The 12981-nt window shown below is 40.3% G+C and overlaps 1 protein-coding gene across 2 annotated transcripts in view; it reads right to left on the reverse strand.

Annotated features, from left to right (window-relative positions):
* Positions 1-12981, reverse strand: part of VEGFD (vascular endothelial growth factor D) — a 36652-nt gene that overhangs the window by 13702 nt on the left and 9969 nt on the right. For both annotated transcript variants that reach the window (XM_037732760.1, XM_017512369.2), the window contains exon 2: positions 4262-4469. In XM_037732760.1, coding sequence (XP_037588688.1) covers positions 4262-4469 — 208 coding nt within the window. The remainder of the gene's footprint in view (positions 1-4261; positions 4470-12981) is intronic.

Genomic DNA, 12981 nt, shown 5'->3' on the forward strand with positions numbered 1-12981 from the left:
TGCAGGTTTGTTACATAGGTACACATGTGTCATGGTGGTCTGCTGCACCTATCAATACGTCATCTAGGTTTTAAGCCCCACATGCATTAGGTATTTGTCCTAATGCTCTACCTCCCCTTGTCCCCTACCCCTTGTCAGGCCCTGGTGTGATGTTCCCCTCCTTGTGTTCATATGTTCTCATTGTTCAACTCCCACTTATGAGTGAGAACACACGGTGTTTGGTTTTCTGTTACTGTGTTAGCTCGCTGCCATGTTAGAAAGGTCTACGTGACAAGGAACTTGGGACAGCCTCTGGCCAATAGCCAGTGAGGAACTAAGACCCTCAGTCCCACAGCCTGTGAAGAATTGACTCCTGCAAACCACAGCTGATCGAACTTGAAATCACACCCTCCTTCAGCTGAGCCCTGAGATGCCTGCAGCCCAAGTCAACGTCTTGACGCCAGCCTCTGGAGGCATCTGAAGCAGAGAAACCAATCTAGGCCATGTCTGCATTTCTGAGAAACCAATCTAGGCCCACACAAACTGAGATAAATATTGTTTTAAGCAGCTAAGTTTTGGGTAATGTGTTATGCAACAATAGACAAACTCCTTTATTTTTACTGCATTTTCAAGAACTCTGCTGAGATTATTCTGAATTCCCATATATGGGAAAGGAAGGGATAGAAAGAACCTCTGCTTGAAGTATCCCATACAATATTACCATTTGAGATGTGACCCTAGTCCCTAAATTATTCCCTTATGACATCTTCTCCATATCCTTTTTCCTTTTTCACCCCTTAATACCAATTTTCTTGATAGGTTGCTTCTTCAATCACCGAAAACATAAAATTGTCTGGAGCACTGCATTATACTACACAGTTTACCTAAAGTTTGATATTTTTTTCTCTCATAATAAAACATTCTATCCCGAGAAAACTTTTCTTAAAATTTCTGATTATTAATATTTGTATTAAAAGCCTGAAGGCTGAACACATGAGAGATAAATTACTCAATTATTATTATGGGTATTATTTAATTCACTACAATTAACCATGAATACTTGAAAAAACAAGAAACCAACCTATAAAAATATTCCTGATTTAAAATTCCACTTAAATTTTCTTTCCATTTGCCTTTTCTCTTTTTATAAAACTCAGTTTTGAAATTGCAGTGGTAAGCTTTTAATCAAAATCATATGTGATTATGACCAAAGCCACTGATTAAAGGCTTCATAACTCTACTATTCCTTACTACTTCCCAGCAGGACTGCTCTGCCTCAGGAAATCACCTTGAAATCCATGAGGGAGAGTTGCTAACAAATTCTAATTGGTGTAACATGCGATTTCATTATTTATTGCTTCTAACTTAGTAAATAACTTTAGATGATCCCCTATGGAATTAGGAGATAAATTTTAGAGTTTGCAAATTCTGTGATTTTTTTTTATGGTTTTCTCCTTAGAAAATGTCAATGTCGTTGACTTTTTGCAGATCACCTAGTCTTGGTTTTATGGTAATATTCGTCTTCGTGAACTATCTTCAGTCTCACCTCAGGCCTTAGTCAGGTAATCTGGTTAAGGCCTTTGACCTGTAGATGAGGTGCCAACCCTTTGTTTTCATTAAGGCTATATTAATTCACCACATAGAAACATCTAGAGCTTCAAATTCCTGTCTTAAGTGAGTTTGAGGCTATGGTTCCCACCCTGTCAACTCACTTAGACACAGTCATACACATGAACACAAAGAATCCTCTTCATACTCATGCCTAAGGTGCAACCGAAGAATATTTCCCCATCTATGCACAGCTTTCCCCACAGCCAACAACAGAGGACTATGCAACCCCAGCATCTTTTTTTAAATTGTACTTTAGGTTCTGGGGTACATGTGCAGATCATTCAGGATTGTTGCATAGGTACACACATGCCAATGTGGTTTGCTGCCTCCATCCCTGTCACCTATATCTGGCATTTCTCCCCATGTTATCCCTCCCTGACCTCCCCACTCCCCCACTGTCCCCCCTTGGCCTCCCCAACAGACCCCAGTGTGTGATGCTCCCCTCCCTCTGTCCACGTGTTCTCATTGTTCAACATCTGCCTATGAGTGAGAACATGCGGTGTTTGATTTTCTGTTCTTGTGTCAGTTTGCTGAGAATGATGGTTTCTAGATTCATCCATGTCCCTACAAAGGACACTAACTCATCATTTTTTATGGCTGCACAGTATTCCATGGTGTATATGTGCCACATTTTCCTTGTCCAGTCTATCGTCGATGGGCATTTGGGTTGGTTCCAGGTCTTTGCTATTGTAAACAGTGCCGCTATGAACATACGTGTGCATGTGCCTTTATAATAGAACGATTTATAATCCTTTGGGCATATACCCAGTAATGGGATTGCTAACCCCAACATCTTTTTACAAATGGAAAAAGAAATACAACTTTAGGTAGAAAGAAAAAAATAATTCTGACCTAGTGGTCAATTTGAATTATGCTATACAGTATATATATAATCATTTATCAGGTTAATCAAATCTAGAATGCTAGATCAGCAATGCTATAGCAGCTTCTTGTATTGTTTTGACATGTCATCAAAAAATTAAATGCCTAATCAGAAACCCCACAACTTTCACTGGTTTGTTTCCTTCCCTCCTTCCTTCCTTCCTTCCTTCCTTCCTTCCTTCCTTCCTTCCTTCCTTCCTTCCTTCCTTCCTTCCTTCCTTCCTTCCCTCCTTTCNCCTTCCTTCCTTCCTTCCTTCCTTCCTTCCTTCCCTCCTTTCGAGATGGAGTCTCGCACTATCACCCAGGGTATAGTGCAGTGGTGCGATCTCAGCTCACTGCAATCTCTGCCTCCCGGATTCAAGTAATTCTCCTGCCTCAGCCTCCTGGGTATCTGGGAATACAAGCATGTGCCACCACGCCCAGGTAATTTTTTTTGTATTTTTAGTAGAGACGGGGTTTCACCATGTTGGTCAGGATGGTCTTGATCTCCTGACCTCGTAATCTGCCCACTTCAGCCTCCCAAAGTGCTGGGATTACAGGCATGAGCCACCGCACTGGCCTCTTTCTTTTTGTTGAGACGGCAGAGTTTCACTCTTGTTGCCCAGGCTGGAGTGCAATGGCAGGATCTTGGCTCACTGCAACCTCCACCTCCCGGGTTCAAGCAGTTCTCTTGCCTCAGCCTCCCAAGTAGCTGAGATTACAGGTGTGCACCACCACGCCCAGCTAATTTTGTATTTTTAGTAGAGATGGGGTTTCACCATGTTGCTCAGGCTGGACTTGAACTCCTGACCTCAGGTGATCCACCTGCCTCAGCCTCCCAAAGTGCTGGGGTTACAGGGGTCATCCACCGCGCCCGGTTTTGTTTTAAAGAACCTTCATACCTTACTAGAGAATAATCATTACCCTTATTTCAAATTATGTTATTTTGTAGTCTGGAGTTTTGATCATTTTGCCTTGAGAATTTTCTCCCTTCATTATTCTAGCAATACCAGTACCCAATACTACAACTCAGTATCCAACTTTTACTTTTCACTTTTATTAAAAATCACAAAACTTTGCAGAAATAAAAAAAAAAAAGCTACACCTAATCTATTGGTTTGTGGGTGGTGGTTTTTTTGAGACAGGATCTTGCTCTGTTGCCCAGGCTGGAGTGCAGTAATGTGATCATGGCTCACTATAACCTCGACCTCCTGGGCTCAGGTGATCCTCCCACCTCAGCCTTCCAAGTAGCTGGGAATACAGGCATGTGCTCAGCTATTTTATTCTATTTTTTTGTAGAGATGGAGTCTCGTCGTGTTGTCCAGGTTGGTCTCAAACCACTGGGCTCAAGTGATCTGCCTGCCTTGGCCTCCCTAAGTGCTGGGATTACAGGCATGAGCCACCATGCCTGGCCATATATTGATTTGTATGTATGCATGCATGGCAGTAGAATGCTCTTTGTGGGTGAATTCCCAGGTTTTATTTTCTAAGTAAACCTGATGATTTTTTTCTATTGAGAACAACAGTCTTTCTGGGTTTTCTTTGCCCCTACATCCTTCAGTTAAACTTATTTCTATATTTTGAAATGTTCTTTTGTGTTTATCTCAAAAAATTATATTGAATATATTTCTCTGTGAAGTAATCATTAAAAAATCAAGATTCTCCACTAACACTGAAGTTACGAAATCAAAGACTGAGTTTCATTCTCCCTCTGACACATGTGTGCCCTTCCCAGACTTTTGGAGAAAGTAAGTGTGTTTGTCACTATGTTATAGAGAGAAATAATTTGTCTCCACATCCACACACCTACCTTTTAGTGTTTTGATGTCATAGAAAGTTGCTGCAAACCTAGTGGACCGATGGGATGCTGAGCGAGAGTCCATACTGGTAAAACTTTTGAACCTCACCCTGCACCTCCACAGCTTCCAGTCCTCAGAGTGAGTAATTTGAAGTAGTTCCTCCAAACTAGAAGCAGCCCTGATCTGCTGTTCAGATCGTTCTAATATGGACTGGGATGACTGTTTAAAAAAAAAAATCAGTTTAAAAACAAATTACCGAATTTTAAATTTATCATAATAATCTTCATTGCTTACACTTAGAAATGCAAATACATCCATAAAGAAATTAGAGATATTATTGAAATGTATGTCAGTGCCCACGAAAAAGGATATCTTCTAGTATTTTTGAATACATTCTGCTCATTCTTGATTGAATCAAAGGATTTACTTATTCCTCCTGGGTTCTCAGAACGCTTACAAAGAATATTGCAGTGCATTAAATGGTGGACCTCAAAATGATATGTCCACATCTTAACCCCCAGAACCTGTGAACATTACCTTAATTTGGAAAAAGGATCTGTAAAGATGTAATGAAGTTAAGGATCTTAAGATGAGATCCTCCTGGATTATGGGGACCCTAAATACTGCACAATGACAAGTGTCCTTATAAGAGACAGAAGAGGAAGGCCATGTGAAGATGGAGGCAGGGACAACTGATGCAGCCACAAGTCGGGGATTGCCTAGAGCCATCAGAAGCTGGATGAAGCAAGAAAAGATTCTCTCCAAGAGTGTTTGGAGGGAGTGCAGCCTTGCTGACCCTTCCATTTTGGAATTCTTGACTCTAAAGCTGTGAGAAAATAAATATCTGTTATATTTTAAAAATTTTTTTATTTTTAATAAAAAGATGGGGTTTCACCATTTTGGTCAGGCTGGTCTTGAACTCCCGACCTCAGGTGATCTGCCCACCTTGGCCTCCAAAGTGCTTGGATTACAGGCATGAGCCACCATGCCTGGCCTTCATATCTGCTATTTTAAGCCACCAAGTTTGTGATAATTAGTTACGGCAGCCACAGGAAATGAATACAGATGTTTATCATACGATTTTGTGACAGTAGCTAATGACAGTTGTTTTCATCTGTTACCTGTTTGAGAAATTGATCCACAAAGGTCTCAGTAACCTGCCTACAGTCTCACACACACACACACACACACACACACACACACACAGATATCAAGCCCCTGATAACCTGAATTTTCTCACTTCTAACCCTCCGTCTTTATTTTCTTTTAAAACCTACTATTTCAAAAACATGATTTTTTTCTGACAAAATACTTTTCTAGAGTTTTACACTCTGGAAGTATAAGAGTTTAATACTCTTACAGAGTTATAAAATACTCCTATGGAGTTTGCTTTCCATTCAGTTGTATGAACTGTATTGGCAGATACAGTGCAACTGTATTGGATGGGTTTGAAAGAAAAAAAAAGACGGTAGATAAAAGACTTTTAGTATGTAGCCTCTTGTTCAAAATTGGGGGCTTAGTTATACAAATAATGATACATGTGTACAATAAATTCTATGTGATCACCAGAACAAAGAATGTAGAGGTATATTGGGACAGAATGAATGGAGATCCTTCCTGGAATATGCTTGAGAAATGATAAGTTGATCTGTCTCTGACTAGGGTCTCGGATTTTCTTTTGCTGACTCTGTAGTTACTGGGTGTTTATTTTGCTGGGTGGTTGGAATATGCAGGCTGAGGCTACTTGTAGAGCTGGGATGAGGGAGGAGGCAAAGGACCAGTGTGGCTGGAGAATTGTGCTGAGAGAGGAGGGTGGAAGAAAATAAACATCTGTCATCTGCAGATGTTTACCATCATTCAGTCAGTTTTATATTCCATGGACTAAGAACAATCTCAAAACATGAATCTACAAGGTCATCGTACTTGAGAATCCAGATGTGAGTGTGTGTCTGTGGGTGCATGTTTTTAATAAAGATGGGAGAATTACAAGCTGGGGGAAAGAGGCAACAGACAGGAAGAAAGTGAAAGCATATGCAGGAGAACTAAGGCAGGACCTAGAAGGGTTGGTTTGACATAAGTAGCAGAGATAAGTGGACATAGGGTGAATAGATGAGAGAATCACCCTCATAACCAAGAGGAAAATGCAGAATGACATGGATCTATAGATGGCAGGACTGCCTGGTAAGCTCAGTGAGCTCATACCTGTGGTTTCTCACTTTGCTATAATGTTTGAATCAGGCAACATTCTGGGAGTGAGAGGAGTGGGGAGCATAAGGATCATAGATCGGGTTTGTGAAATTGGCTTGCCATAGCTTCTTCATCTAAGAAATCTGGAGGTGAAACTGAACAATTGCTAATATCTCTGGCAGCTTTGAAATTCAATGATTCTCCACTAAGGCTCATTTGTCAATAATCTCTCTTTTCCTGATTATTTGTTCTCTTCTAGTTGGACAGTACTCCATATACAATTCAGTCTTCAAAATAAAACTTTGTGACAATGCTGCTTGCACATGAAAATAATGAAACTAAGCAGCTTTTTAAAGATTTTAAAGTTGAAGCATATTGAAAGGATTTTTATTTATTTAGGCAAATTTCATTCAATACTATCAAAAAATACAAGGCCAGGCATGGTGACTCACACTTGTAATCCCAGCACTTTGTGAAGCACAGGCGGGAGGATCACTTGAGCCCAAGGGTTCGAGACCAGCCTGGAAACGTGGTGACAGCCCCGTCTCTACTAAAAATACAAAAATTAGCCAGGTGTGCTTGTGCACACCTGTACTCCCAGCTACTCAGGAGACTGAGGTGGAAGGATCACCTGAGCCTGGGGAAGTCAAGGTTGCAGTGAGCCATGATTTTGCCATTCGCACTCCAGCCTGGGCGACAGAGTGCGATCTTGTCAAAAAAAAGAAAGAAAGAAAAGAAAAGAAAAGAAAAAGAAATAAAGAAGAGAGGAAGAAAGAAAAAGAAAGAAAGAAAGAGAAAGAAAAAGAAAAAAGAGAGAGAGAAACCCAAAATACAGACAGATGTATGGCTTTATTATAGTTATCACAGGTTTCAATTTAATCCTAGAAATATTTTTAAACTATCCAACTGTGAGAACTCAGGAGAAAATATCAAATCTCTGGATTGAATTAAAGTAATTAAATGGCTCATACGACTTGCCTCATCATAAAAAATGCAGTATTTACTTGAGTACTCAGTTATTTAAGCTTCCTTTCAACCCCAGAATTTAAAACCTAGCTTGAAATAACTTGAAAATTGCAGTCATTTTGCTATTTGAAGTGAAAGTATTAACAATTTAACATAAGTAGAAACCTGACAACTAATTCATCGAGGGAAGACATTTTCAAAGAGTTCAAGAATGGCTGCTTCTTTCTAACAGGCTTTCTGCAATGGTTGATTTTTGTATAGTCAACTTTATATTATCCACTTGGGTAAGACAAAAATAAAAATTAAAAAGCATGAATATTATCCCAAATACATACTTAAACCATTGATTTCAGTGGTTTTAATTACTAAACCTTTGCCAAGTAAGTTGCTCCTAATTTCTTCCTATTTTCTGAGGGAAGTGCTAATCAAAATTAAAATAACTAAAAGGCTTTCATTAAGAGGAAGGAAGTGAAACAGGGTTACCAGATCTCTGCTTTTTATTGCAGTGGCAGCATTTTTGTGGCGATTAATCCAAGACTACTAGCAATTTCACTCGTAAATAACAAATCATTCTCTAATTTCTTGGCTATCACAAGCCAGCTTCTAAATTGGGAGGCTTAAAGTCTTTTTAATAAGACTTCACTATTATTTGAATGTATGCTCCTTTCTGTGGTATAATTTCAAGGGTAGTCATTTCTCATTTTGTTAATTTCTTTTTTTTTCCTTTCTTTTTGTTAATTGCTAAGTTCACACAGTTTTCTCCCCTGAGGAAGCATGAGCATCTCCATAGCTTCTTAAGTATTAAACTAGGTCATGTGTGACCAAGGTGACAGGCAAGATATTTGGAAAAGTATGGTGGTGGGGTTTGTAGGAGAAACTTGAAAGTGGCCCCATGTTGTGAGAAAGTCAAAAGTCTTCTGTACTCCTACCAATTTGAGCTCTCAATTTCCAGCCCTTCTCCCTCACCGAAAATACATATCCAGTCAAGTAACACATTCAAAGAGTGAAGAAAGGCATAATTTGGGGATATCAAGGAGCCTCACTGAAAAAAAAAAAACAGCAAGGGTTCACCTTGGTTGGGCATAGAGCAGGTTTAGGAGTGGGAGATCTGGCAAATTAGTTAGGAAGAGGGGTTGGTGAAATGGGATACCAATTCACACCCAGTAGAATGGCTATAAACAAAAAGACTGACAATACCAAGTGTTGTAAGGGATATGGTGCAACAGGAACCCTCATGCATGGCTGATGAAACTGTAAAATGGTATTGTCGCTTTGGAAAAGAGTTCAGCAGTTTTCTAAGAAGCTAAATTTATTATACAACCAACTAATTCCACTCTTAAGTTTCCAATCCCTAGAGAGAAAAAATAGATTACTGGCTGCTTGAGGCTGGGATTATGTGGATGATAGCTATACAATTCAGTAAATTTCCTAAAATTCTTGAATGAAAATAAGCGAAAGGAAAATTTTATAGTATGCAAATTCTATATCAATATAGCTGTATAAAATTTTTAAAAAGAGGAAGGACTGCCAGTTTGAAGACTAGGCTACTTTGACCCAATTTGGGAGCCAATGAAAAATGTTGAATTTTTCAATGGACATTACTGGACATATTACTGGACATTCATTTTATCAACTTGCTCTTTCGTTCATTTCTTCTTGCTTTGACCTTAGTCCATGCTGTTTCCTTTGCCTGGCATGCCGTTCACTCTTCGTCTAACTAAATCTTTCTAGCTTAGATGTTACCTTCTCAGGGAAACCTCCTCCATAACTCCCACTCCTGCCTAGGTCTCGTCTGTCTGTCACATGGATTTCTAGCACCTTCACAACACTACCACTAACACTAATCAACCGTGTCATTCTTGTTATCCACTTGTCTTCACCACTAGGTTGTAAAAGCCACTTAAGCAGTATTGGTATCTGTCTTATAGCAACAGTAAGAGCTGAACAAATATTTATTAAATGTATGAATAAATTAATAAACAATTTGATTCACCAAAAGCTATAGAAAAAGTAACCCTGAGATTATTCATGTATTCAAACTACATCACTACATCACTTGTCTTTTGAACATTTTCTTTCAGTTCTCATTCCAGGTCCAAAATAAATGCCACTTCTTCCATCAAGCATTTTGTGACATCCCTAACTTAGACTATATTATTTATGAGCACATTGTATTTCCCTTCCTAGACTGCGATCTCTTTGAGGGTAGGCTATGTGTCTGATTCATCTTTTTTAAGTAATAAGCACACAATACATATCTGATGAAGGAGTTTATAAATAATAAATACATACATGTATCTGACAAATAGCGATTGGACCCAGGTTTGTGTGGTCTGTTGAATATTTTATATATAGTACTGCCTCTCAAAACTTAATGTGCATACCTGAGGATTTCATTAAAATGCAGATTCTGATGCAGTAGATTTGGGGCAAGACAGGGTGCTGCATTTCTTTTTTTTTTTTTTTTGGTTGAGTACAGGGAACATTATTGGTGGTACATGACAAAGTGGGGTTCCCTAGGCCCTTTCCTTTTCAGAGGGTCTGCATGGAAATTGTGAGGAGAGGAGATTCTCAGTGTGGCAGGGACTGAATGTGGCAGGGATTCCCAAGCAGCTGAGGGCCTCTCTCTTTCTCTCATGCTCTCACTGGGGCTGATGGTCCTGGGGTGTTACTCCTTGGAGGCCATGTGGACCATGAGGTACACCACCCAGTTGCAATAGCCAGAGTCATTGTCATACCAGGAAATGAGTTTGACAAAATGGTTTCTAGCAAGTTCCCAGGTGATGGCAATACTCTTGGTTGGCCGACAGCACTTTGAGAAGAGTGGAAAGCAGAGGTTCAAAATCTTGGCTTCTTCTTGAGTCTACCTGGGAATAAGTTTGAAAGAAATGCTGATGCTCGAATCCCAATCTCAGAGATTCTCATTTTGTGGGTCTGAGCTGTGGCTTTGCCATCAGGAATTTTTTTTTTTGAGACGGTGTCTCGCACTATTGCCCAGGCTGGAGTGCAATGGCGCGATCTCGGCTCACTGCAACCACTGCCTCCCAGTTCAAGTAATTCTCCTGCCTCAGCCTCCCGAGTAGCTGGGATTACAGGCGCTCACCACCATGCCCAGCTAATTTTTTGTATTTTTAGTAGAGACGGTGTTTCACTATGTTGGCCAGGCTGGTCTCTGACTCCTGACCCTGTGATCTACCTGCCTTGGCCTCCGAAAGTGCTGGGATTACAGGCGTGAGCCACTGTGCCTGGCTGCCATCAGGATTTTTTTTTTTTTAAGTTTCCCAGGTATTAGCCTTAGAGGAAGATAGGTGAGGGTTATATAGGAACTCTCTATACTGTCTCTACTACTAATGTAGGGCATGAGAAATGCTTATTTTAACTTACAAGACCCAGGTTAGCTCTTGAATTTCATACAAATCCACTAGTCCTCAAATGGTTGATCCATGCTCAGAAATAGTCTTTAAATCTACTTGATGCATACCTTGGGTTCAAAATATTTGTATGAATATCTTTCTGACCTGAATTTGTAAATCCTTTTCCTATCTCAAGATATCTGACTGTTTGCAGGTCAGCTCCCAACCTGTACTTTTTTAAGGTTGAAGATCAATATGGTTTTTCAGGCTAAATAGCATGATGAAGTTGGCTGCCTTATATGATGCCATCCTAAATGACAGATTAACTTGCCTCTCAAATTCCCAAAAAGCCAAAACAACCAATTTTACAAAATAAAATTAAAGATAATAGGTACTGCTTTAGCCTACTGAATTCAATAAAGTATAAATTATAATCCTTTCAAAGGGCAATGCTAAAAGGTATTTGAAAAAAGATATAAATGAGAATATAAATATATATACCAAGTGGAAGGTGCTTGGTTTGGGAGTACAAAGCTGGTTCCAATCTTGGTTTTGAGCTGTAAGACCATCAGCAAAGAAGGTTTAAGTGGAGACTCTGGCTACTTTTCTCAAAGAGCTGCAAAGAGCTTTTCTTGAGCCATTCCAATCCCATGCTATTAACAATCCTCTTGTTCTATATATATGGGAAAGGAGGCCAGCTTTATTAAATTCATCCCTGGACCTCTTGACAGCTGTGGGTCTAGGACTATCCTTCCAAGGCTTTAAAAAACTATTGGTAGGCTGGGCACGGTGGCTCACACCTGTAATCCCAGCATGTTGGGAGGCTGAGATGGGCAGATCACAAGGTCAGGAGATCAAGACCATCCTGGCTAAGACGATGAAACCCCATCTCTACTAAAAATACAAAAAAATTAGCTGGGCGTGGCGGTGCATGCCTGTAGTCCCAGCTACTCAGGAGGCTGAGGCAGGAGAATCACTTGAACCTGGGAGGCCGTGGTTGTGGTGAGCTGAGGTCGCGCCACTGCACTCCAGCCTGGGCAACAAAGCAAGGCTCTGTCTCAAAACAAACAAACAAACAAAAAAATAAAACGAAAAACTATTGGTGTATTGGTGCTGTTTTCTTTGTCAAATTGTGTTGGCAATTTGTCGTCAGGAAGCTTGGTGATAAAAGGGTGTTATGAATATGATTTGTGTATTTAGAATCCCCAGAAGCTTTAGGATGAGTTATGGAAGGGACACATTTCACACAACTTTCCCTAGATTTGCTTAAAGATTTACAAGTGTCCCCTGGGGGCATGGTTCTCTGCTTACTTACCCCTGGAGTTCAGGGACACTGCAGTCAGCAATTTCCCGTTGCAGTGGGTTTGGGGAGGTGGATTTGGTTGCAATACAAATAGTTCCATGCTACCTCTTAGCAACTTCTGTTTCACTGGAAGAGCATTTTGCATTTCCTGTTTAACCTGATGATTCAGGCTCAACCAAAACCACTAAATTTTTCCTGGTTTGGGGTCCAAGCTGCAATGTCTCTCTCTGCTCCCAGCCTGCCTCAGCAAATGTTCTCCCACCCCAACCTGTGGAGGTATCTTCCCAGATCATGTTAGATTTGTGACTCTGAGCTGAAGTTTGTAACTTTGCCTCCCATAGCTCTCAAGTGGAAATAACATTCCCCAAGATGAAGTTTTGCCTGTAAACCACTCTGTCGTCTGGAGAAACAGCTTACTGGAGAGGAGAAAGCATAGATTTGAATTGTTCAAAACTGGCTTTGAATGGTATAACACTCTGGAAAATGTGTTTGCAGTTTCTTATAAACATATGCTTACCATATGACCCAGCAGTCCTACTCCTAGGGATTTTTAAATGAAGCCTTATGTTCACATGAATACATGTGCATGAATGTTTGTAGTAGCTTTATTCACAATAGCCAAAAAACCTGAAAACAACTTAGGTGTCAATTCATGGGTGAATGGTTCAGCAATCAATGGAATACTACTCAGCAATAAAAAGGAATGAATTACTGGGCCGGGTGCGATGGCTCACGCCTGTAATCCAAACACTTTGGGAGGCCGAGGCAGGGGGATCACGAGGTTGGGAGATGGAGACCATCCTGGCCAACATAGTGAAACCCCATCTCTACTAAAAATACAAAAAAAAATTAGCTGGGCATGGTGGCGAATGCCTGCATTCCCAGCTACTCGGGAGGCTGAGGCAGGAGAATTGCTTGAACC

This window comes from Cebus imitator, unplaced genomic scaffold, assembly GCF_001604975.1.
Source record: "Cebus imitator isolate Cc_AM_T3 unplaced genomic scaffold, Cebus_imitator-1.0 Scaffold471, whole genome shotgun sequence".
NCBI classification, from domain to species: Eukaryota; Metazoa; Chordata; class Mammalia; order Primates; family Cebidae; genus Cebus; species Cebus imitator.